Below are 21,689 nucleotides of genomic sequence, written 5' to 3' on the forward strand. Positions count from 1 at the left end.
TCAGCCTTCAGTTCCATCAGTCTACCCAACACCATTTCCTCCCTAATGTGAATTTCCTTCAGTTCCTCCGTCACCCTAGGATCTCTGGCCACTAGAACCTCTGGGAGATTGTTTGTATCTTCCTTAATGAAGACAGATCACTGTGAATGCAGAGCATTGCACAATGCACTGCCTCACCTGACAGTCCAGGATGTTAACTGCAAAGTGTTCTGCCCACCACAGCTTTGAAGATCACACAAAGAAAGCACAAAGGAACTTGTATTTACAGCATGCCTTTCATAATCTCAGGATGTCCAAAAGTGCTTCAATGAAAATGGTGAAAGTGTAACTCCTGTTGTAATTTAGGGAAGGAATAGTGAGCAAGTCCACTGTGTTTGGGGTGAAGTACTGAATCCCATAATAAAAGCAGAAAATAACACTCAGCAGGTCAGGCAGCAACTGTGGAAAGAGAAAAAGTCACCATTTCAGATCCAAGACCCGCTTGTCAAAACTGGTAAAGAGAGTAAAGCAAGTTCTTTTTTTCTGGAGGAGGAATGGGTAGAACAAAAGGAATATCTCTGATAGGGTGAGTCCAATGCGTTAATGGAGGCAGTATTCAGTATTGAGGCACATCTGTTGTGTGTTGTAAATAGGAAGTTTGAGAAAGATGCCCAGCAGGCCAGACCACACAATTAGAATAAGACAAAACTGAACAGAAATGCTGATATGCAGGAACAGCCTACTCTGAGCCGGGCAGAAAGAGAGGGTGAGTTTCCTAAAGTTGTGCTTTCTAACTGATCTCTATCTCGTGCAGGTTAAATTGGAGGAGGCCCTCAACTTGGCCACTGAGTTCCACAACTCCTTTCAAGAGTTCATCAACTGGTTGACTCAAGCAGAACAAACCTTGATGTTAGTTGCATCACCGAGTCTTATTCTGGACACCATTTTGTTTCAGATTGACGAACACAAGGTACTTAGACTCCGAGCGGGCACAAGGAAAGTTCAAAATATATTTGAACCGTGGCGTGTTTCTCACTTTGGTTGATTGTGTTTTTGCTGCGGTGTTTGTAGGTTTTTGCCAATGAAGTCAACTCACACCGTGAGAAAATAATTGAACTGGACAAGACCGGAACACATCTGAAGTACTTCAGTCAGAAGCAGGATGTTGTGCTCATTAAAAACTTGTTGATCAGTGTTCAAGCCCGATGGGAAAAAATAGTGCAGCGGTCAGTCGATCGAGGAAGAGGGCTAGATGATGCGAGGAAGCGTGCGAAACAGGTATGGCCGTGAGTCTGTAGAAAATAATAGAGCAGAAGATGAAGTTGTGATGTTAAATTTTGTGTGTTTGTCTTTACCACATCAGTGGGAATAAAATCAAACTATCTGTTGGTTTGTGCTTGTATAAATTGTTCAGCAAGTTTAGGATTCAAATTAATATGACCGTGATCTTGTAATATAAAGTAATTGGCTCCTGATTGTTTTGTCTATGGTGCTTTGGAGAAAAAACGTCACGCAAAGGCCCATTTCTGCCCACAGGAAGGAATGAAGGATGAGTTATTAAGCAACTCTCAACAGCAACCTGGCCTCATGAGAACTTTATGAGGCCTCCTTATCTGGCCTTTCAGTTTGACCCCTTTTTATGGCCTGACCTTTATGTTTGAGCTTGTGTATGCGTGGCCTTTCAACATGACACAGGGGAAGACCTTATAGCGAGAAGAGAAAACAGCAAGTTCAAAAGTGACTCAAATGATTTGTTTTCTCTTACAAAGCTGCCAATATCTCCTGCACCTGGGATGCCACAAACATTTTAGTTTAGAGATAAAGCGCGGAAACAGGCTCTTCGGCCCACCTAGTCTGTGCCGACCAACATCCCCACACACTAACACATATTAGGGACAATATACCTACAAACCTTTACATCTTTGGAGTGCGGGAGGAAACCGGAGATCCCGGAGAAAACCCATACAGGCCACGGAGAGAACGTACAAACTCCGTACAGAAAAGCATCCATAGTCAGTATCGAACACAAGTCTCTGGCACTGTAAAGCAGCAACTCTACCGCTGGCCACCTTGTTTAAGAGTTTAAATTTTATGTTTGATATATTGGCTCATTTTTTGCAAAGCTGAATGCACAGCAGAATTGATTTTAAATTACCTAGTTTCTTTGTTTATCTTTCCTCTGTTTATTCCACAACTTTCATTAGCTTAGAAGGACAGTGATTGCCTAGTTCATGAAGGCCCCAGATGTTGTTATCACTGTGGAAATGTCAGCTTGCACTCCCACAGCATTGTGGAGAATAATTACAAATTCTCTGCACATGAATGTAGTATTGTGAGATGCTTTACCTCAACAGACTGTGGACACACTTGCAGTCCTCTGGATAGGTCTAGAATTTAATTAAAAGTAGTGCGTGTGATTATGCAGCTTAAAATAATGGTCATGTTGCTGGCTACAAGATATTCTTTCAATATAGATAAACCGTATCATGTCTATCAAACCCAATTGTTTTTAACAAAAATTCCCAGACCAGATCAGGCTTTTTAATATCTAATTTGTCTTTTGAAATTCTGCGAACTTTCCTGCCAATTGCTTGAGGTGTAATGTTTTGAGAGGGACAGGGGTAAAATAGGACGTTAATTTGAAGACGTATCTGGTTATTAAAGCATTGAATGTTGGTGATTATTTTTATTTTATCATTCCATAATAGTTCCAAGAGGCCTGGAAGAAATTGATGGAGTGGTTGGAAGAGTCAGAAAAAAACCTGGATTCCGACCTTGAAATTGCAAATGATCCAGACAAAGTGAAAATGCAACTTGCAAACCACAAGGTGATGTAGACGTCGTGAATCCTGCCAATATATGCTACTCTAGACGAGGTATCTTTCCTGTCAATTTGATGGAAGAGGTGCACAATTCAAAAAATAGTTGACGAGTTTTTGTCAAGTGATTTGGCCAAAATCCCTAATCTTCCACCAATATCTACAGTGTGCTCGATATTTTAGTCTGTTGAATATTAGTGTGCAAGTTATCCAGTGTGTTTTATTCATTACAACTGTATCTACTCTTCAAAAGTATTATATTGGTGGCTGGGCAATTGAGGATGGCCTGAGGTTGTGAAGGATAATACATAATTGTGGTTCTTTCATTTATTTATTTATTGTTTGCCCTCTTTTTACAAATTCACATGAAAAATAAAAAATAACCCATGTTTGTCAAATATGTTTTACATCTTAATGATGTTGCCAACAACCAATTAATGATTTTGAAGCATAGTAAAAAAAAATGTAAATCTGGCAGCCAAATCCAACAAAAGGTTTTAGTAATATCGTTTTTTTTATTTTCTTTGGACGGATTTTGGAATATGCTTTTACTTTGGAAAGGTTTGTAGAGCAAAGTCCAAAGAAAGAAGGATGATTTGCCTTGGACCGTGCATGAGGTCAAGGAATAGTTGGAGTTTAAGGCTTGTTTTGAAATGTAATGAAAACTTTGTGCCCTTTACCTGTTTACAAACACAGGAGTTCCAAAAAGCACTCGGAGCAAAACATTCTGTATGTGACACAGCAGTAAGAACAGGCCGCTCCTTGAAGGAGAAGACAACTTTAGCAGATGATCGCCAAAAGCTCGATGACATGTTGAGTGAACTGAGGGACAAGTGGGATACAGTGTGCGGGAAGTCAGTGGAAAGGTAAAGAAAATCAACTCAGAAAGCATTCGGTCCAAAGCAGATCGCCTTCTCTGACCTCAATTGTGACTCTAAATAATGTCTGAATAAATTGTGCTGGCAATGAATGAAAATATCACTAAGTTAAGCGAGTAGGGCAGCATTGAGGGAACTGATGAAATTAATTACAGCATTTACTACAGTGTGTAGGTTAGAACTAATATATGAGTGATTTTAAGCTCTTTCAATGCAATTGTGTCCAATTGCTTGTTAAGATCCCTTCTCATGAATAGTAGTTTTTTTCTCAAAAATCAAATAGAAAATCTGGGAAATGTGACATTTCTGAGCAGTGAGTATGTCAAACAATTTCCAGCTTCTAAAGTTGACAAATAGATAAACCTTCCCAAAGTAATAAATATGGTTAAAGCTGTCCAAATTCAGAGGTGAGCACAGGTCCATATGTGAAATATTAGGTTCAAAATAGAAAGGCCTCAGAGACTGCAGGTACATTCTTTGATCCCGTCTCCGTGCAGTCACAGGAGTGATAAAAGAGTCTGGAAGTTTTCTTGATGAATTTTGGCAAGATTGTGACGCTTGTATTGCTGCTCCTATTAGACAATAGACAATAGGTGCAGGAGGAGGCCATTTGGCCCTTCGAGCCAGCACCACCATTCAATGTGATCATGGCTGATCATTCTCAATCAGTACCCCGTCCCTGTCTTCTCCCCATACCCCCTGACTCCGCTATCCTTAAGAGCTCTATCTAGCTCTCTCTTGAATGCATTCAGAGAATTGGCCTCCACTGCTTTCTGAGGCAGAGAATTCCACAGATTCACAACTCTCTGACTGAAAAAGTTTTTCCTCTTCTCCGTTCTAAATGGCCTACCCCTTATTCTTAAACTGTGGCCTCTGGTTCTGGACTCCCCCAACATTGGGAACATGTTTCCTGCCTTTAACGTGTCCAACCCTTAATAATCTTATATGTTTCGATGAGATCCCCTCTCATTCTTCTAAATTCCAGTGTATACAAGCCTAGTTGCTCCAGTCTTTCAACATACGACAGTCCCGCCATTCCGGGAATTGACCTAGTAAACCTATGCTGCACGCCCTCAATAGCAAGAATATCCTTTTGTAGATCCTCAGTTCACCCCGTTGGTATTTGACCACCTGTCCCCATTACCTTGTTTCACACACAACCCTATCACCTTATCTGTCTACCCAGCTGCTTTGGAAAAGACATTTCACTGTGCAAATACTCAATTGTCTAATGAAAAATACACTAGCAACTGTTTACGTTGGGCACGGTCATTCTGGGTGAGTTATTACTAAATGGGGAGCACAGACTCAAAGTGATTAGTTGAAGGATGGAGGAGCCACAAGGAAAGGAAGTCACCCAAAGGGTAGTAGATGTCTGGAGTTTACTGCTGGATAGTTTCATCTACTTGAAGAGATGTGACCTGCCAGGCCATGGACCAAAGTGGTCATTGTGTTGGGTAGCTCTATTGTGAATAGCACAAACACATTAGGCTGAATGATCATCTGTATTGTATATTTTCTGTCCTTCTAAAAGAAGATTATAATTTTGTTTTATTGGAAGCCAAAATATAGAATTAGCTGAAAATGTCCTGTTATGAAAAGGGTGGCACAGTAGTAGAGTTTCTGCCTTACAGCACCAGAGACCCGGGTTCGATCCTGACTGTGGGTGCTGTTCTATGCAGAGGTTTACGTTCTCCCTGTAATCACATGGCTTTTCTCCGGGTGCTCCGGTTTCCTCCCACATTCCAAAGACATGCAGGTTTGAGGGTTAATTGGCAGCTGTAAATTGTCCATAGTATGTAGTATAGAACTAGTGTACGGGTGATTGGTGGCCGGCATGGACGGTGTGCTGCAGTGCCTGTTTGTGGCCGGTATGGACGGTGGGCCGCAGGGCCTGTTTGTGGCCGGCATGGACGGTGGGCTGCAGGGCCTGTTTGTGGCCGGCATAGACTGGTGGTGGGCTGCAGGGCCTGTTTGTGGCCGGCATGGATGGTGGGCCGCAGGGCCTGTTTCCACGCAGTATCTCTAACCTAAACCAACTAAATTAGACCAATTACCTCACAATGTTATATCCCAAATCTATATATATATATATACAATTACAATTTGAATGCCAGTTTGTCAATTATTCTTGAAAAGGCTTATTTAGCAAGTAATCCTTTTGTGATCTGTATCTGCGATCAGCCTAATCACAAACCAATTCATTTTCTTTACCTAGGTGTATTTCCAATCTGACTCCATTAGGTTACCATACTCGTGCAAAGACTTTTAGATTAAAACTAATCATTTTTCTCAGAAGCTTTACTTTTTTGTTATTTTGGACTCCGATTTCTTCAGTAGCAGCAGCATTATTTTTCCATTAGAGTTGCAATGATCAGTTGATAGCATTGCTTTGTGTTATTATTGAATTGCTTTGCAAATCACGTGGACAACTTGCTTTCTTCGTTGATTCATTTCACTCTTTTTTGCTTGAAAGTGGATACCATGAAATGATTATAAGACAGTGCTTTGTCATTTAAGGTTTTCAAAATTATTCTTGACAGTCAACTAATTAAAGAATCAGAGTAAAGCTCTAAGCTCATCTTGGTTTCTGTTATTGATTTGAGGAATTTCTGTTTCTTGGAGGAATTTTTGTTTTGTTTAGCTCTGATAGCTTGGAGATTGTTGGGAACTTTGTTTAGTAGAGTCATAGGGTCATTCAGCACTAAAATAGACCCCTCTGATTCCATGTTAACCATTCCGTTTACACTAATCCTACACTCATTCCATTGTCTTCTCCCTACAGTCCCATCAACTCCCCCCAGATTTCACCACTCGCCTACATATTAAGGCTGTATATAGTGGCAAATTGACCAATGAACTTGATTGTTACTTTACTTTCGACTTGAGATACAATGCAGAAACAGGCCTTTCGGCCCACCGAATCTGCACTGACAAACGATCACCCCAAGCACTAATGCTGTCTTACACACGAGAGACAATTTACAATTTTACCAAAGCCAATGATCCTACAAATCTGTACGTCGTTGGAGTATGGGTGGAAACCGGAGCACGCAGAGAAAACCCATTCGGTCACAGGGAGAACGTACAAACTCCGTACAGTCAGCACCCATAGTCAGGATTGAACCCGGGTCTCTGGAGCTGTAAGGCAGCATCTCTGCTGCTGCCCCACTGTGCTGCCCTTTATGTCTTTGTGATTTATGGAGGAAACCCACATGGTCCTGGGGAGAACGTGCAAGCACCACACCACCGCAGGCCAGAATCAGACTTCGGTAGCTGGATTTGTAAGGCAGCAGATCAGCCACTCGCACCACTTTACCACCCTGGCGCTCCTCTTCCTGTTGGGACTAGGTCTATGGAACTGGTGCTTTCAGTATAAACCTGGAAGGCACGACATTTCCAAGAGTTGTGGAGCACAACCAATATCCAGGGACAAAGGGGAGGGGAAGTCGCTCTTACAACATTCAAACATTGTGCCTTAACACTTCCTATCTGCCCCCGACCCATCCTCATGTTCCTGGTAAACGCTTGAGACAGTGAAAGGAATTGCATTTTTCTACTGAGTTTGGAAGCATGGATTCATGAGAGGAGTTGGGGATGAGACATCGTCTTGACTTTATGTGTGCATTCTCCACTTCAGTGGGTCACTAGTCCTCCCAACAAAGGAATTGGAAAACGCGAGTGAGGAAATTTGTGTATGAACTTGAGATCTGTTTGTAATGTTTTGGGGATAATTTAAGTGTTACTTTATAGATTGGGCTGCAACAGAGACATTTAGGGTTGCACAGCAGAGGCCATTTTGGTAGAATAAGAGTGGTTGGAGCAAATATGTAAGTTATTATTTATTTTACATAATTGGTTAAGACCTCTCCTGGCCTGACTTGGTGGTAGGATTGGTTTCATGGACAGTGGTCTCTGCATTGTAATAGGTTAAATGGGTAGTTGCCTTTTAATACAGTTAACTCAGTGTCATATTCACACAAAACGTATCGGAAGGAACTGCAGATGCTGGTTTGCACTGAAGATAGACAACAAAAATGCTGGAGTAACTCAGCGGGAAAGGCAGCATTCTTCACACATGTGGTTAGAGCTTGAAAAATGTCAAGAGTTCTAAAAGGCTATTTGTGACTACTCAGTGTTGAGAGTGAAGGTCAGACTGACAAGAATAACAATGGCTTTATCAGTCTGACCACTTCAGAATGGTAATGAATGGAACTCTCTATGTAGCTTCTAATGGTTGTTCGGGATTACATAATGAATATCCTGGTTAATTTTGAAGATGCAAATGATATCGTTCATTCATTCATTCGTTTCGTAAAACGTAAAAAATTCAGAGCATTCTCTTTGTTTAAGAACTGTAATAGATATTATTAATTTATTATATACAATACCACTTGAAACTTTCTGAAATAATTGAAGGTGTGTAGCCAACAGACACGGAGGTAAAGGTTTTTATTAATAACATGGTTCATAGAAAACAGACAAAGAATATCACAATAGTGCTTAACAGTAGGGAGGCACCAGAAACTGTAGATGTTGGAATGTTGAGCAACGTGCTGGAGGAACTCAGCGGGTCATCAGCATCTGTGGAGGGAATGGACTGATGACATTTTAGGTTTGGACCTTCTTTGGACTGATGGAATGGGTGGGGGAGAGAACGGTGGAAAAGAGAATGGGTGTGGGGCAAAGCTTGGCAAGTGATGGGTCGATACAGGGTAATGGCAGGGGGTGATCAGCAGATTGGTGGAGAGAGTGACAAAGTCTAGAGGAGAAAAGGAGACTAAAGGGTGTCGGATACGGAAAGAAGACCGGACGGCACGGTGGTGCAGTGGTAGAGTTGCTACCTTACAGCACCAGAGACCAGGGTTCGATCCCGGCTGCGGGTGCAGTCTGTACGGAGTTTGCACATCACCGTTTGGGTTTTCTCCGAGATCTTCTGTTTCCTCCCACACTCCAAAGACATACGGGTTTGTAGGTTCATTGGCTTGGGTTTGTATACTTGGTATAAGTGTAAATTGTCCCTAGTGTGTGTAGGATTATGTTAATGTGCGAGGATCGCTGGTCGGTGCGCACTCGGTGGGCTGAAGGGCCTGTTTCTGCGCTGTATCTCAAAACTAAACTCAAGAAAATAACAGGAAAGTGAAATGTGAAGCCAGAGGGAGATATAAGGATGGAGGGAAAGAGGGAGGATAAAAGGGAAATATGATATTTGGGGATGGAAGATGAGCATATGGAGGAGAGCAACGAAGCAGGGTAACTGAGATGGTGGGGGAATTGTGCATGCACTGGGGTGGGAAGTGGGGCAGCATTTGTATTATTTGAAATTGGAGAAGTCGATGTTCATACCGTTGTGTAATAAGCAACCCAAGCGGAATATGAGGAGCTGTTCTTCCAGTTTGCACGTGGCGTCACTCTGACAATGGAGTAGGCCAAGGACAGACTAAATGCCATGTCCTAGGTATCACAAAATGCTGGAGTAACTCAGCAGGTCAGGCAGCATCTAGGAGAGAGGGAATGGGTGACGTTTCGGGTCTAGACCCTTCCTCAGACTGATGTCCATGCCATGTCCTATTTTCCTTCCCACTGTCAAGTGTATATATGGAGAAGCCAAAGGTAGACACAAAATGCTGGAGTAACTCAGCGGGACAGGCAGCATCTCTGCAGAGAAGGAATGGGTGACGTTTTGGGTCAAGACCCTTCTCCAGACTGAGTAGCCAACTCGGCATTGCCCTGTTTGCCCTCGAGTATGTAAAATTATAAGAGGCATAGGTAGGATAGACTGAAATGTTGGTATATGAATGGGAGGTACCTAAAATGGTTAGCAACCAGGAGACCCAGCAGGCCTTGAAGGACAAAATGCAACTGTTCAGTTAAACGGTCGCCTTGTCTACACTTGGTCTCAATGATGTAAAGATGGCCACATAGTAGGGTTGAACTGAAAGAAGCTAAGGCATCATGAAGGAAAATATTTACTGCTAACCAACAAGTGTTTGGAATATATTGCCTTGTATGGAGACGGGGGTAATGATTCAATAATAAACTTTGAAACAGATTTGGAAAAACACTTAAAAGATAGAAAAATTGTGGGTTACGGAAAGAGATTAATTTATCATCATTTTTGTGGACGAATGCCTAACTTCTGTGCCATGAAATCCAAAGAATTTATGAAATCTTGGTAACCTTTGTTTAATAACGTATCAAAAATGTACATGTGCTGTAAATTATTGACGCCAAAAGAATTGTATAGATTGAAAACAAACTGTGTAGATAAATTAAACACAGAATGTGGAAGCATTCATAGAATTTTTGTGATTTTATTGTGATTTGCAGCTGAATATTTCCCCATCATTGTTTCATTCTATCCTGAATGTAGTAAGAATAATTTGCAACTTTCCTGAGTTGTGTGATGGGTCATGGAAGATTGGCTGCTGACGACATAACTTGTCCTATTTTCCTTCCCAAGTATGGAGCAGCCAACTCAACATTGCCCAGTTTAGCCTTGCCAAAGCTGATAGAAGTATGTAAAATTATGACAGGCATAAATAGCAAAGACAGGCAGAACCTTTCTCCCAGGTTGGCAATGTCAAAGACTAGAGGGCAGAGCTTTAGGGTGAGAGGGGCAAAGTTTGAAGGAGAGTGCAGGGCAGGTTTTTTTCACACTGAGAGTGGTGGATGTCTAGAGTGGTGGTTAATAGATATGTTAAAGGAATTTAAGAGGCTTTTAGATGTTACATGGATAAGCAAGGAATGGAGGGATATGGATCACATGGAGGCAAATCAGATTAGTTTAACGACATCATGTTCGGCACAGACTTTGTGGGCCGAAGGGCCCGTTCGTGTGCTGTACTGTTCTATGTTCTATGAGGCTGGAAGTTGTGCCTGACAAGTGTTTGGTTCATTTCAGTTTGAGAGCAGAAAACTGCCAGCTGTCCCAACCAATTGTGAGTTTCAGAAAAGAGTGCCTTCAAGACTGTCTAGTCTTAATGTACGCTCTGCAACAAGGGCCATGGGATTGTTTTTATGAGAAAAATTCCTCCCGTCCAAGATTGTGAGGGCACATTGTGCTTTTCCAACCTTTAGAGATGGCAGGCCAACCTTGTGTTTCAGCTTGAAGAAAGTTCACTTGTGGCTGCAGTTGGCTGAACTTATGTCTAAATTTTCTGTTTCCATTTCAGACAGAACAAGTTGGAAGAAGCACTGCTGTTTTCAGGCCAGTTTACGGATGCCTTGCAAGCTCTGATTGATTGGCTGTACAAGATCGAGCCAATGCTGGCTGAAGACCAGCCAGTGCATGGAGACATTGACCTGGTCATGAACCTGATTGATGCTCACAAGGTATTGTCATCTACATCCAGCAACGTTGCCCAATGGATGGCATCCTCTCTTTCCTCCACATTCTAGACCCCAAACCTCACTGTGTCCATCATCTAAATTAATGTATTAATTAATATTAGATAATAATAGAATAATTAATTAACAGATTTATATAATAATGAACATCGACAGTACATTACAGAAACAGGCCCTTTGGCCCACAATGTCTCTGCTGAAGATGATTCCAAGTTAAACTAATCTCCTCTGCCTGCATGCAATCCTCACCCCTCCATTCCCTGCATATCGTTTGCCTGTCCAAAAGCCTCTTAAATGCCGCAATCATATCTGTCTTCACCACCAATCCTGGCAATTCGTTCTAGCACCTGGGTAGAAAAACCCTGCCCTGCACATCTTTAAACTTTGCCCCTCTCACAAAGCAGGGCTCTAGTCTGACATTTCCACCCTGGGACACAACAACCCTTTCACGAATCGAGCAATATCTCTCCTGTGGTCGCCCCGCTTATTCAGCAACATGTGGGATTTATTTACCGTCTTTTTCCTGTTCTGTACGTGACAAGCATTTGTCTTCTGCTCAGGTCTTTCAGAAGGAGCTGGGCAAACGGACCAACGGTGTCCAGGCCCTCAAACGCTCAGCCCGCGAGCTGGTTGATGCCAGCCGCGATGATTCATCCTGGGTCAGGGTGCAGATGCAGGAGCTCAGTACTCGCTGGGAGACTGTGTGTGCTCTCTCTGTCTGCAAACAAGTTAGACTGGAACAAGCAATCAAACAGGTAAGAAGACCTCAGTGCCAAAGTTTTACATTAGCATCCCGGTGTAGCAAAGTGGGCCTTTGACATAATTGTCATAGAGTCATACAACACGGACACAGGCCCTTCAGCCCAACTTGCCCGTGTCAACCAAGATGCCTCATCTACACTAGCCCCACCTGTCTGTGTTTGACCCCTATCCCTCTAAACCTTTCCTATCCATATACATGTCCACATGTCTTTTAAATGTTGTTACAGTACCTGTCTCATCTACCTCTTCTGGCAGCTCATTCCATATACCCACCACCTTCTGTGTGAAAAATAGATTTTTTTAAATCTCTCTCTCTCCTCTCTTACAATTACAATTTCACTCGTGCAGAAGAATCTGTCCGTCCTGCACCTCATTCAGATGGTCACTGACAGCATGTCTGAAAATGAGTGTCTTTATCCTCACCGGGAGGGAGCGCCAGAGCTGAGCCTCTTCTTGTTCTTGTCAGTGGCCCTGACTACCACTAGACTGGGCAGAATCAGAACTTTTATAGCATTGACGCAGGGCACTTGGCCATCATACCCTTGAAGGAACTCTCCAAATACCTCTGCTCCCAATCCTTTCCTAAAAACTTGCATGTATTTTACATTTCAGTTGTGTCTTTTTGCGTGGTTCCATTTCTGGCCCAGTGGAGAGGCGGACAGTTGTACTGAACTACCCCAGCTGAAGACTGAGACACCCTCCCTTCCTCAGCTAGCACAGCTGGTTTTGCCCTGGGGAAGGGGGGGGGGCTTTCAATCACTTGAGCCCTTGGATAACTTCTGCCCTCCAGTGTGAAACAAGCCAATTAATAGTTTAATTTAGGTTAGTTTAGAGACACAGCATAGAAACAGGCTCTCCGAGCCCATGTGTCCACGCCGATCATTGATTTCCCGCACACTAAAACTCTCCTCTGCACGACATAATCTTCTTGAAATCCATCGGGTTTTTTTCATCTGTCTTTTTACTCAAAAAGTTAAAGTATCTTCAAAACTCGTGTGAAGGGCTGGCTGGCAGGTTGCGAGTGTTGTAACGAATGGCTGTTGCATTTACAGGCCGAGGAATTCCACTCTGCTGTGCACGCGCTACTCGAGTGGCTGGCTGAGGCTGAGCAGACATTTCGTTTCCACGGCGTTCTTCCAGATGACAACGATGCTCTCCAGGCGCTCATCAATCAACACAAGGTTGGAAAGAAGCTGGAAGAGAAAAGTTTTAAATGGGGCTTGTGGAATGTACCAGCATAGACATACATTTTGCAGCGAAAGAGTTTCTAGCCAACACTGAGCCCACATCTACCACTGAAACCAGTGGCATTGTGGTTAAGTTACTGTAATGATAACCTCGGGCTAATGCTCAATTCAGATTCTGCCATAACAAATTGAGAATCGATTAAATGAGTTTGAACTACAAAGTTAGGATTAGTAATAGTGAAGGTGCACCTTCCAAATAGTTGTAAAATCCATCTGTGTAGGAAAATCCATCTGGTCCATAAAGGAAGGGAAGAAAGTCTGCTGCCTGATCTGGCCTGGGCTATCAATGACTTTAGACCCAGTGCAAAATGCTTCACGTGGAGCCAACTTACCAAGTAATGTTACTGAGCAACTTGAGAATGGGTAATCAGTGCTGAACCTGCTGGCAATACATGGATGGGGGTAAAATATCTAGCAACTCAATAATAGCAAGGCCTTTCGGATGTGTTTAATGGGTGCTGAAGAACTAATGAGGAGATATGCCTCAGATTGCATCAGCAACTGCACAGTGGTGATGATAACATTGGCACAGAATTCTGGATGTCTGTGGCCATGGCTTTCTTTAGCATGAGCAGGTACATCAAAGTCTTCCTGCGACGGTTAGACTATTACTAGAAGTGGATTATATTTCTGTCCTTATCTTGGTATTGGTTTATTAATGTTACTTGTCCTGGCAAGCAGTACAGCTGGCAAATGAACCAGCCTACCAACAACGAGAGAGCAATTCTGAGCTACTACCTAACTCATTGGAGACCCTCGGACTATATTTGATCAGACTTTACTGGACTTTATCTTGCACTAGTCTTTATTCAAGTTATTCCCTTTGTCATGTATCTGTGCACTGTGGATGGATCGATTGTAATCATGTATTGCCTTTCTGCTGACTGGTTATCACACAGCAAAAGCTTTACACTGTACCTCGGTACACGTGACAATAAACTAAACTCAACAATACAGTGAAAATCTTTGATCCAGGCAGATCATACCATACAAGAGTACAATAGTTCGTGCAAAAGTGAAGATAAACAGTGCGGAATATGGTGTTACAGAGAAACGCTATACCTACTTTCAAGATTTGTGTCTTCTGCCCAACGGGAATGGGGGGGGGAGAAGGAATGATCAGGATAAAATGGTTCTTAATAATGTATGCTGCTTTCCCTAGGCTGTGTGACATGTAGATGGAGTTGAGAGGGGGGGGGGGGGGTGAGGGGGTAGACTGGTTTGTGAGATGGACTGGGCTGTGTCCACAACTGTCTGCAGTTTTTGTAGTCTTGGGCAGAGCAGTTGCCATACCAAAGTGTGATGCACCTTGACAGGATGCTTTCTATGCAGCATCTGCAGAAATCGACAAGAGTCATTGGGAGAATGCCAAATTGCCTTAGTCTTCTAAGGAGATAGAAGTGTTGGTGTACTTTCTTGAGTTTTAGAAACCTATGTGTTTTATTGATGGTAATTTTGGCCGTGCATTGACTGCTTTGATCTTTTATTTCTTGAAGGAGTTTGTGAAGAAGCTGGAAGAGAAGATGGCTGATCTGAATTCAGCTGTGGCTATGGGGGAGTCCATCCTGTCCATCTGCCACCCGGACTCCATCATAACCATCAAGCATTGGATCACAATCATCCAAGCCCGATTCGAAGAGGTAACTCGCCTGAAGTCGTGATGTGGGAGCGTGGTTGCATTCTTCTCAACTTACTGTTACAGTATGGCAGAGAAGAAAGTGTTTGCAGCCCAGTGTGGAATATATCAACGCCATTTAGCCCTTTTACATGGATTTATTTAGAACTGTTGTATGTTATAAAACACAATTTCTCTGCACACATTCGGCATTGGTCTCCACATTGCCAGTGACAGGGATCATGAATTGCGGCCACCTTTCTGTAAATAGCAGCACAATGGTCAGTTTTATCCGCCAGTCATTTCATCCTAATTTCTGCTGCGATTTAGTGCGCTGTAGTATTTCTATATCTACATCCAGGTTTTGAGGAGAAGGCAGAAGAATGGCATTGAGAGGGAAATGTAGATCAGTCATGATTGAGCAGACCAGACTAGATGGGCCAAAATGGCCTACTTTTGCTCCTATATTTTATGAGCTTATGAACACTCGAGGGAATTCTCCATCTCATTGACAGCTCCCAACACCACTCCCAACATTCGGATAACTGCGGCATCACCACAGTATATATCTCAATTATGGGGAGAGGAGGTCGGTGGTAATCAATGCATGGATGGTTCAGGATGATCACCTTGCAATAAAGCTGTGATGAGTCTTTCCTCGAAGCTCTTGCCATGTAGTTTTCTTGCGTCCCTCCATCCCATCAGCAGTGTGTACCATTGACAAGCCTGCACTCCCACATCAATCAATCGCGCTCTTCAACATCATGAGTGAGAGATGTGGAAAGGTGTTGTAGCTTGACCAAACACTCACTTTTGTGCCCAACAAGCAGAAGCTCGCTGTGTGGTAAATGCTGATGAAGAAGACCTTTGATGCTGTGTCCGGCAGTACATCTAAAGAGCAAGAGCAGAGCCGGATGCTGTATAGATACAGGAGTATGGGCATGTGTAATGGAGCACAGTCAGAGCTGCTATGGTCTTATGGTCTTTACAGATGTGCATCAAACTCCGGAATCTTTTGTGATGTTTTGTTTTTTATATAAAATACCAGGTAACGGCATGGTCCAAGCAGCATCAACTACGACTGGAGGCAGCTCTCGCTGAGGTTATCACTAATCAGGAGTTGATGGAGAGCCTTTTGGGTTGGTTACAGTGGGCGGAGACAATACTCACTCAGAGAGACCAAGAGTCGCTCCCACAGGAGATTGAGGAAGTCAAGACACTTATTGCTGAGCACCAGGTAACCACGTGCAGGATGAAAATGCAGATGCTGTTTTCACCAAAGATAGACACAAAAAGCCGGAGTAACGCAGTGGGTCAGGCAGCATCTCTGTAGAAAATGGATAGGTGACGCTTCAGGTCGAGACCCTTCTTCACTCTTCAGCTGAGTTACTCCACCTTTTTGTGTCTACCAAGTAACCACAGCCTCAAACCAGCACAGTTACCGCTAACTATGACCATGTGATGGGTTTGGATTGTCCAAGTTAATGTAGTGGCAGATATGATGTAACATTCTTAGTTTAATATGTTGGGAATTGCCTTATAATCTCTGTTTAATGGAATTGGGATGTGCGTGTCTGAAAGGCCACCATTGCCCAGATTGCGACGTGATAGTAATTATGGTATTATCTTCCCTGGATTAGACGGGAGAGCCTTTTCATCATTTTTCAAGGCAATTGCGATGTTCACCAAGAGAAAGTGATGGGTTGATGGCAACTTCTGTATCGTCAGAAGGGCTGGCAATAATTAGCATAGGCACTTACATGAATGAGCTGTGGAGATCCAGTGACTAGGTGTAACATCATCCCTGTAAGAGAAGAGAAGGGTATGAGTAGGAAAGAAAGGTTCTCTTGCCAATAATAGCACCGCATTTTCTCAAATGAGATGCTTCTAATTTCAGACGTTTATGGAGGAGATGACCAGGAAACAGCCTGACGTGGATAAGGTCACAAAGACATACAAGAGAAAAGCTGCAGAGCCAGCACAGATCTCATCCCACATTCCTATCACAGAGAAGGGAAGGTCAAGTGAGTATGATTCCGTTTTCATCCAAATTGCATTCTGTATTGCTGGTTTTGTTCATTTTTGATGATTTTCATCTTGGGGCTGACAGGAATTGAACATCAAGTGCTGGGCACAGTTTTAGTTTCAATAGACCAAGTGGACCTGTTGGGCCCAAACCTCTCCTGCATTGGTGCAGCACCCTCTCCTCCCCCCTCCCCTCCCCCACTCCCCCCTCCCCTCCCACTCCCCCCCTCCCCACCCCTCCCTCCTCCCCCACCCTCCTCCCCCTCCCTTCCCCACCCTCCTCCCCTCCCTCCCTCCACCCCTCCCCCTCTCTCCTCCCCTCCCTCCATCCTCCCCCCTCACCACCTCCCCCCCTTCCCCTCCCCCCCACTCCATCCCCCTCAATCCCCTTAACCTCCCTCCTCCCCCACTCCCTCCCTAGGAGATAGATTTAAACTTTAAAATGTGAATAACTTTAAAAATATAACACCGATTTCAATTAAACTTCCATTAGCACCAAAGGGAAGACAGTGAGTAAGGTGGGCTTAAAATTGTCGTGCTATTGTGTACTGTTTTGGCTGTAGTTCAGGAATAAATAAACAAACAAATGAGAGTTTTAGTACACAGATGGTTCAAAGGTTTCTTTATTATCCAAGTACAGATGATATATTTGTTTGCAAATATACATGTCTCTGAGTGGAACAGCAACATCCCACAAGGAGCAAATAGGTAGATTAGATGCAGGCAATATTTGTCACTGAAAATTACAGGGCGGCACAGTGGCGCAGCGGTAGAGTTGTTGCTTTACAGTGCCAGAAACCCGGGTTCGATCCTGACCATGGGTACTGTCGGTGTGGAGTTTGTATGTTCTCTCTGTGACTGTGTGGGTTTTCTCCAGGTGCCCCGGTTTCCTCCCACATTATAAGACGTGCAGGTTTGTAGGTTCTAAGGTCATAAGTGATAGGAGCATAATTGGGCCATTCGGCCTATCAATTCTACTCTGCCATTCAATCATGGCTGATTTATCTCTCCCTCCTAACTCCATTCTCCTGCCTTCTCCCCATGATCCCTGACACCAATATTAATCAAGAATTAGGTGGGTTAATTGGCTTTTGTAAATTGTCAATTCTCCTTAGCGTGTAGGATAGTGTTGGTGTACAAGGGTAATCGCTGGTCAGCCAAAGGGCCTGTTTCCGCACTATATCTCTAAAGTCTAAAGTCAAAAAGGTTCATTTCAGCCTGAGTACATTTTTAAATATGTGCCAGGTGCCAATTATTCTAAAATAACCCCATTGGCTGTAAACATTATTTATTAGTTGATGGGAACCTCATTACTTAAGATTTTAACGGCTCAAAATATTGCGAGGCTTCTCATTAGTTGAGAAGATTTTCAGTGACATCCCCAGTTTCCTCACATTGGCTGCAACATTCACACAGAAAACTAATACAACCTAAACATTGCAAGGAGATGTCCAGCAACTGATGGAAGCAGGAGATTCGCTTACATAGAAAATAGGTGCAGGAGGAGGCCATTCGGCCCTTCGAGCCAGCACTGCCATTCATTGTGATCATGGCTGATCGTCCCCAATCAATAAACCGTGCCTGCCTTCTCCCCATATCCCTGGATTACACTAGCACCTAGAGCTCTATCTATGTTTAATCCCTTGCAGCTTCATGCAGTGTGACTTGCACCCAACAAGTTGTTTACAGTGAGGAGAGCTTGGGTGATATGGGTTCCATTGGGAATGGCAGTGGCATGCCAGTGAATTCATCCTGCTGTTAAATAATGATGTGGCTTCTCTCGTAGGGAAAAGACTGCCAAGGCGGGCTCTCTATTCGCCAGCTACGCAGACGATTGAAACTAAAAATCCACGTGCTAATCTGCTTGTGAGCAAGTGGCAGCAGGTGTGGCTGTTGGCCCTGGACAGGCGGCGGAAACTCAACGATGCGCTGGACAGGTTGGAGGAGGTGAGCATTTCAGCGTCACTGCTTCTCATTGGAAGGATGTGCTTTTAAGCCAGCATTCTCTCAAATGAAACTACTATTTAATATTGTACATGGATAGACCAATGCAGTTCTATTTTTGGAACAACTCTTTTCAATTTGCGAATTTATTAAGTGATGGTAAACTGTTTTATCAGAATGTGCTTGTTAAAATGTTGTAGGCCTCAAAGGGAGTTCAAGATTTTACCAAATAAGCTTTACGACTTTATTTACGAAGTATGCTTTGTGAGATTAATCTTGTTTCGAACCAAAGAATAGCTGGAGGGGAGTTTCCAGATATTTTTCCCTGATCCTGTTTCATTATCTTTTTGTTTTAAAAGAACATTGTATAAATCTTATGCAGCACACTTTGTTGGACAGTATGCAGTGTTTTCCATTTAACATAACATTTTGTATTAAATATATTCAGCATAGATCTAGACAATGATAACTGACCACTGAATGCTTTTATTTTCCCTTGATTTATGTATACAGACCTCTCAGTCAAAAAAGATCAAAGCTGGTAAATAACTAAGATTAAACATGCAGAAGAAATATCTGCTGTAATCATGCAAGGGAAATATTTTAATATTTCTAAAATGAGTGATTAAAATACCATGTTAGGTGTGTTTACATTATTTGGCAAACCAGTCATTTCCAACATAATAATAATATATTATAAATGCAGATACCTTTGTACTGTGGATATTTATGGATTTTTTTGAAAACCAAATTCCAACTGCTTCAGTTGGAATTTGTAATGTGCTTCTGATAATATCTTTCTACAGTAGTTATTCTTTCAAGCTTGTCTAGGTTGTTTTCTTGTGCAAAGGAAAGGAGCTAATTTTCCAACCTATCCATTTAAATAGTGATTTTTCTTTAAATTGTAGCCGAGCTGAATGTTGTTTGCATGTGCAAGTTTCGGAAAGTTGATGACTTTGCTTTCTTTGCAGCTGAAAGAATTTGCCAATTTTGATTTTGACGTTTGGCGGAAGAAGTACATGCGATGGATGAACCACAAGAAGTCCAGAGTGATGGACTTCTTCAGACGCATTGATAAAGACCAAGATGGGAAAATCACAAGACAAGAATTTATTGATGGAATTCTGTCTTCAAGTGAGTCTGGAAAGCCCCTTGCAATTGAATGGAATATTTTATTGTCGCATGTGACAAGCCACAGTGAAATTCGTCACTTGCATACCCAAGGCATGCAAATAATTGCCCTTAAAGGGCGTTTACAAAGTTATAAAATACCCCTGCGCTCGGTACCCCTTAGTTCCTTCCCCCCTCCCCCTTCCTCACTCATGGTGGTCCCCCCATGCCGGGTCCTCCATTGTCCGTTGCTCATCCCCTTCCCTCACGGCAGTCCCCCCACGCCAGGTTCTCCTTTGTTCCTTGGCAGCGGCGTCCCTCACTCCCATGTGGTCCGTCCTCGTCCATCAACCACCTCTCCGATCTCTCCACTATTGCTGCCGGGTCCTCTACAGACGCTGACCCAGGCCCCAGCCACAGACTCCACCGACTCGCAACGTGCGGGCTCCCTCCTCGGCCGAATGTCTGCTGAAAGGAAACCTCTTAATGTTGCTCCAGCATGATAACATTCTACTCCTATACAACAAATTGGATTTTTATAATACCCTTAACACCACTTTGAACAGTAAAAAAGGATCATTTTCTTTGCATTATCAGTACCAGCTTTTGAAACGAGCAATTCCATTTTAATGCCCTTCCAAGGTTTACCGATTTTCAACTCCCCACCCACCAAAATCCTGTTAAGAAATTCCAATTCCTGACTTGCATCGAGTCCATTAGCCATGATTCTCTGTGCCATTTTTCCTATTTTACCATTCCCAAATCTCCTCATAACTTTGAACTTAAGCAACATAAATAGAAAATGAACAATTCCCTGCTGAAGGTTCGCCATTTGAAATTTGATTTGTCTTTTCTTTCCATGGATGTTACCCAGCCCACCAAATGTCTCCAATGTTTCTCTAATATAAAGCCTGTTACTGAATTTCTAGATTAACAATATGTAGTAAAGGTAAGACATAGGACTAAAATTCAATTGATGACATTGTTTATTTTATTTGGATAAGTACTTCAGAAGCCTAGACCAATCTTCCAGTGACAGGAGTCTAAATTCTGTTCGTTAATAAATCTAGAATAAAATGCTGAATTGAACAGTAGTGTTCATGAAACTACCTGGTTATTGTTTAAAAACCCTTCTGGTTCACATTTATCCCACAGGGAAGGAAATTTGCTGTCAAGCCTAAATGTGATTCCAGGCCCATGGAATGAACTTCTGCTTAGTTGCCCTCTTGTGTGGCCTCAGCTCAAGGGTAATTGGGGACGGGAAATGTCTGCTGACGTTGCCAGCTATGCCCATGAATAAAGCATGATTCTACTGATCTTCCGAATGATCTTATTGCCAGCATCCACTGAGGGAAATTTGATGCCCAGACCTGATTATACTGCAGCTGACATCGTCCACATGCCACTTACATATTCTAACACACTCTGCACCGCAGCACAGTGGTGCAGCGGCAGAGTTGCTGCGTTACAGTGCCAGGGGCCTGGGTTCGATCCTGACTATGGGTGCTTGTCTGTACAGAGTTTTTACACTCTCCCCGTGACTGTGTGGGTTTTCCCTGGGTGCTCCAGTTTCCTACCACACTCCAAAGATGTACAGATTTGTAGGATAATTGGCTTTGGCAAAATTTGTAAAATTGTTTCTAATGTGGAGATAGTGTTAGTGTACAGGGATTACTAGTCGGTATGGACTCGGTGGGCCAAAGGGCATGTTTCCACGCTGTATCACTAAACTAAACTAAAGTTATTGTCTACTGCCGGACCCTGACGTGAGAGGACGCTGGCGCTATTTGTTCGCCGCTTCTCCGTCAGGACTGTTCGTTTGTTTGTTTTTATGTCTTGACTGTTTTTGTAAAGCGTCTTTGAGCACTTGGAAAAGCGCTATAAAAAATAAATGTTTATTATTATTATTATTATAAAATTCATTACACATGAAGGACTTTTAATGAAAGATTTGAGTGAA

The 21,689-nt window shown here is 42.9% G+C and overlaps 1 protein-coding gene across 12 annotated transcripts in view; it reads left to right on the top strand.

Annotated features, from left to right (window-relative positions):
- Nucleotides 1–21,689, top strand: part of dst (dystonin) — a 471,716-nt gene that overhangs the window by 431,685 nt on the left and 18,342 nt on the right. For all 12 annotated transcript variants that reach the window (XM_078399038.1, XM_078399030.1, XM_078399031.1 and 9 more), the window contains 12 exons: nucleotides 794–949; nucleotides 1,051–1,257; nucleotides 2,688–2,807; nucleotides 3,495–3,664; nucleotides 10,852–11,011; nucleotides 11,587–11,781; nucleotides 12,841–12,969; nucleotides 14,532–14,675; nucleotides 15,699–15,887; nucleotides 16,548–16,674; nucleotides 18,462–18,622; nucleotides 19,591–19,753. In XM_078399038.1, coding sequence (XP_078255164.1) covers nucleotides 794–949; nucleotides 1,051–1,257; nucleotides 2,688–2,807; nucleotides 3,495–3,664; nucleotides 10,852–11,011; nucleotides 11,587–11,781; nucleotides 12,841–12,969; nucleotides 14,532–14,675; nucleotides 15,699–15,887; nucleotides 16,548–16,674; nucleotides 18,462–18,622; nucleotides 19,591–19,753 — 1,921 coding nt within the window. The remainder of the gene's footprint in view (nucleotides 1–793; nucleotides 950–1,050; nucleotides 1,258–2,687; nucleotides 2,808–3,494; nucleotides 3,665–10,851; nucleotides 11,012–11,586; nucleotides 11,782–12,840; nucleotides 12,970–14,531; nucleotides 14,676–15,698; nucleotides 15,888–16,547; nucleotides 16,675–18,461; nucleotides 18,623–19,590; nucleotides 19,754–21,689) is intronic.

This window comes from Rhinoraja longicauda, chromosome 5, assembly GCF_053455715.1.
Source record: "Rhinoraja longicauda isolate Sanriku21f chromosome 5, sRhiLon1.1, whole genome shotgun sequence".
Lineage (NCBI taxonomy): Eukaryota > Metazoa > Chordata > Chondrichthyes > Rajiformes > Arhynchobatidae > Rhinoraja > Rhinoraja longicauda.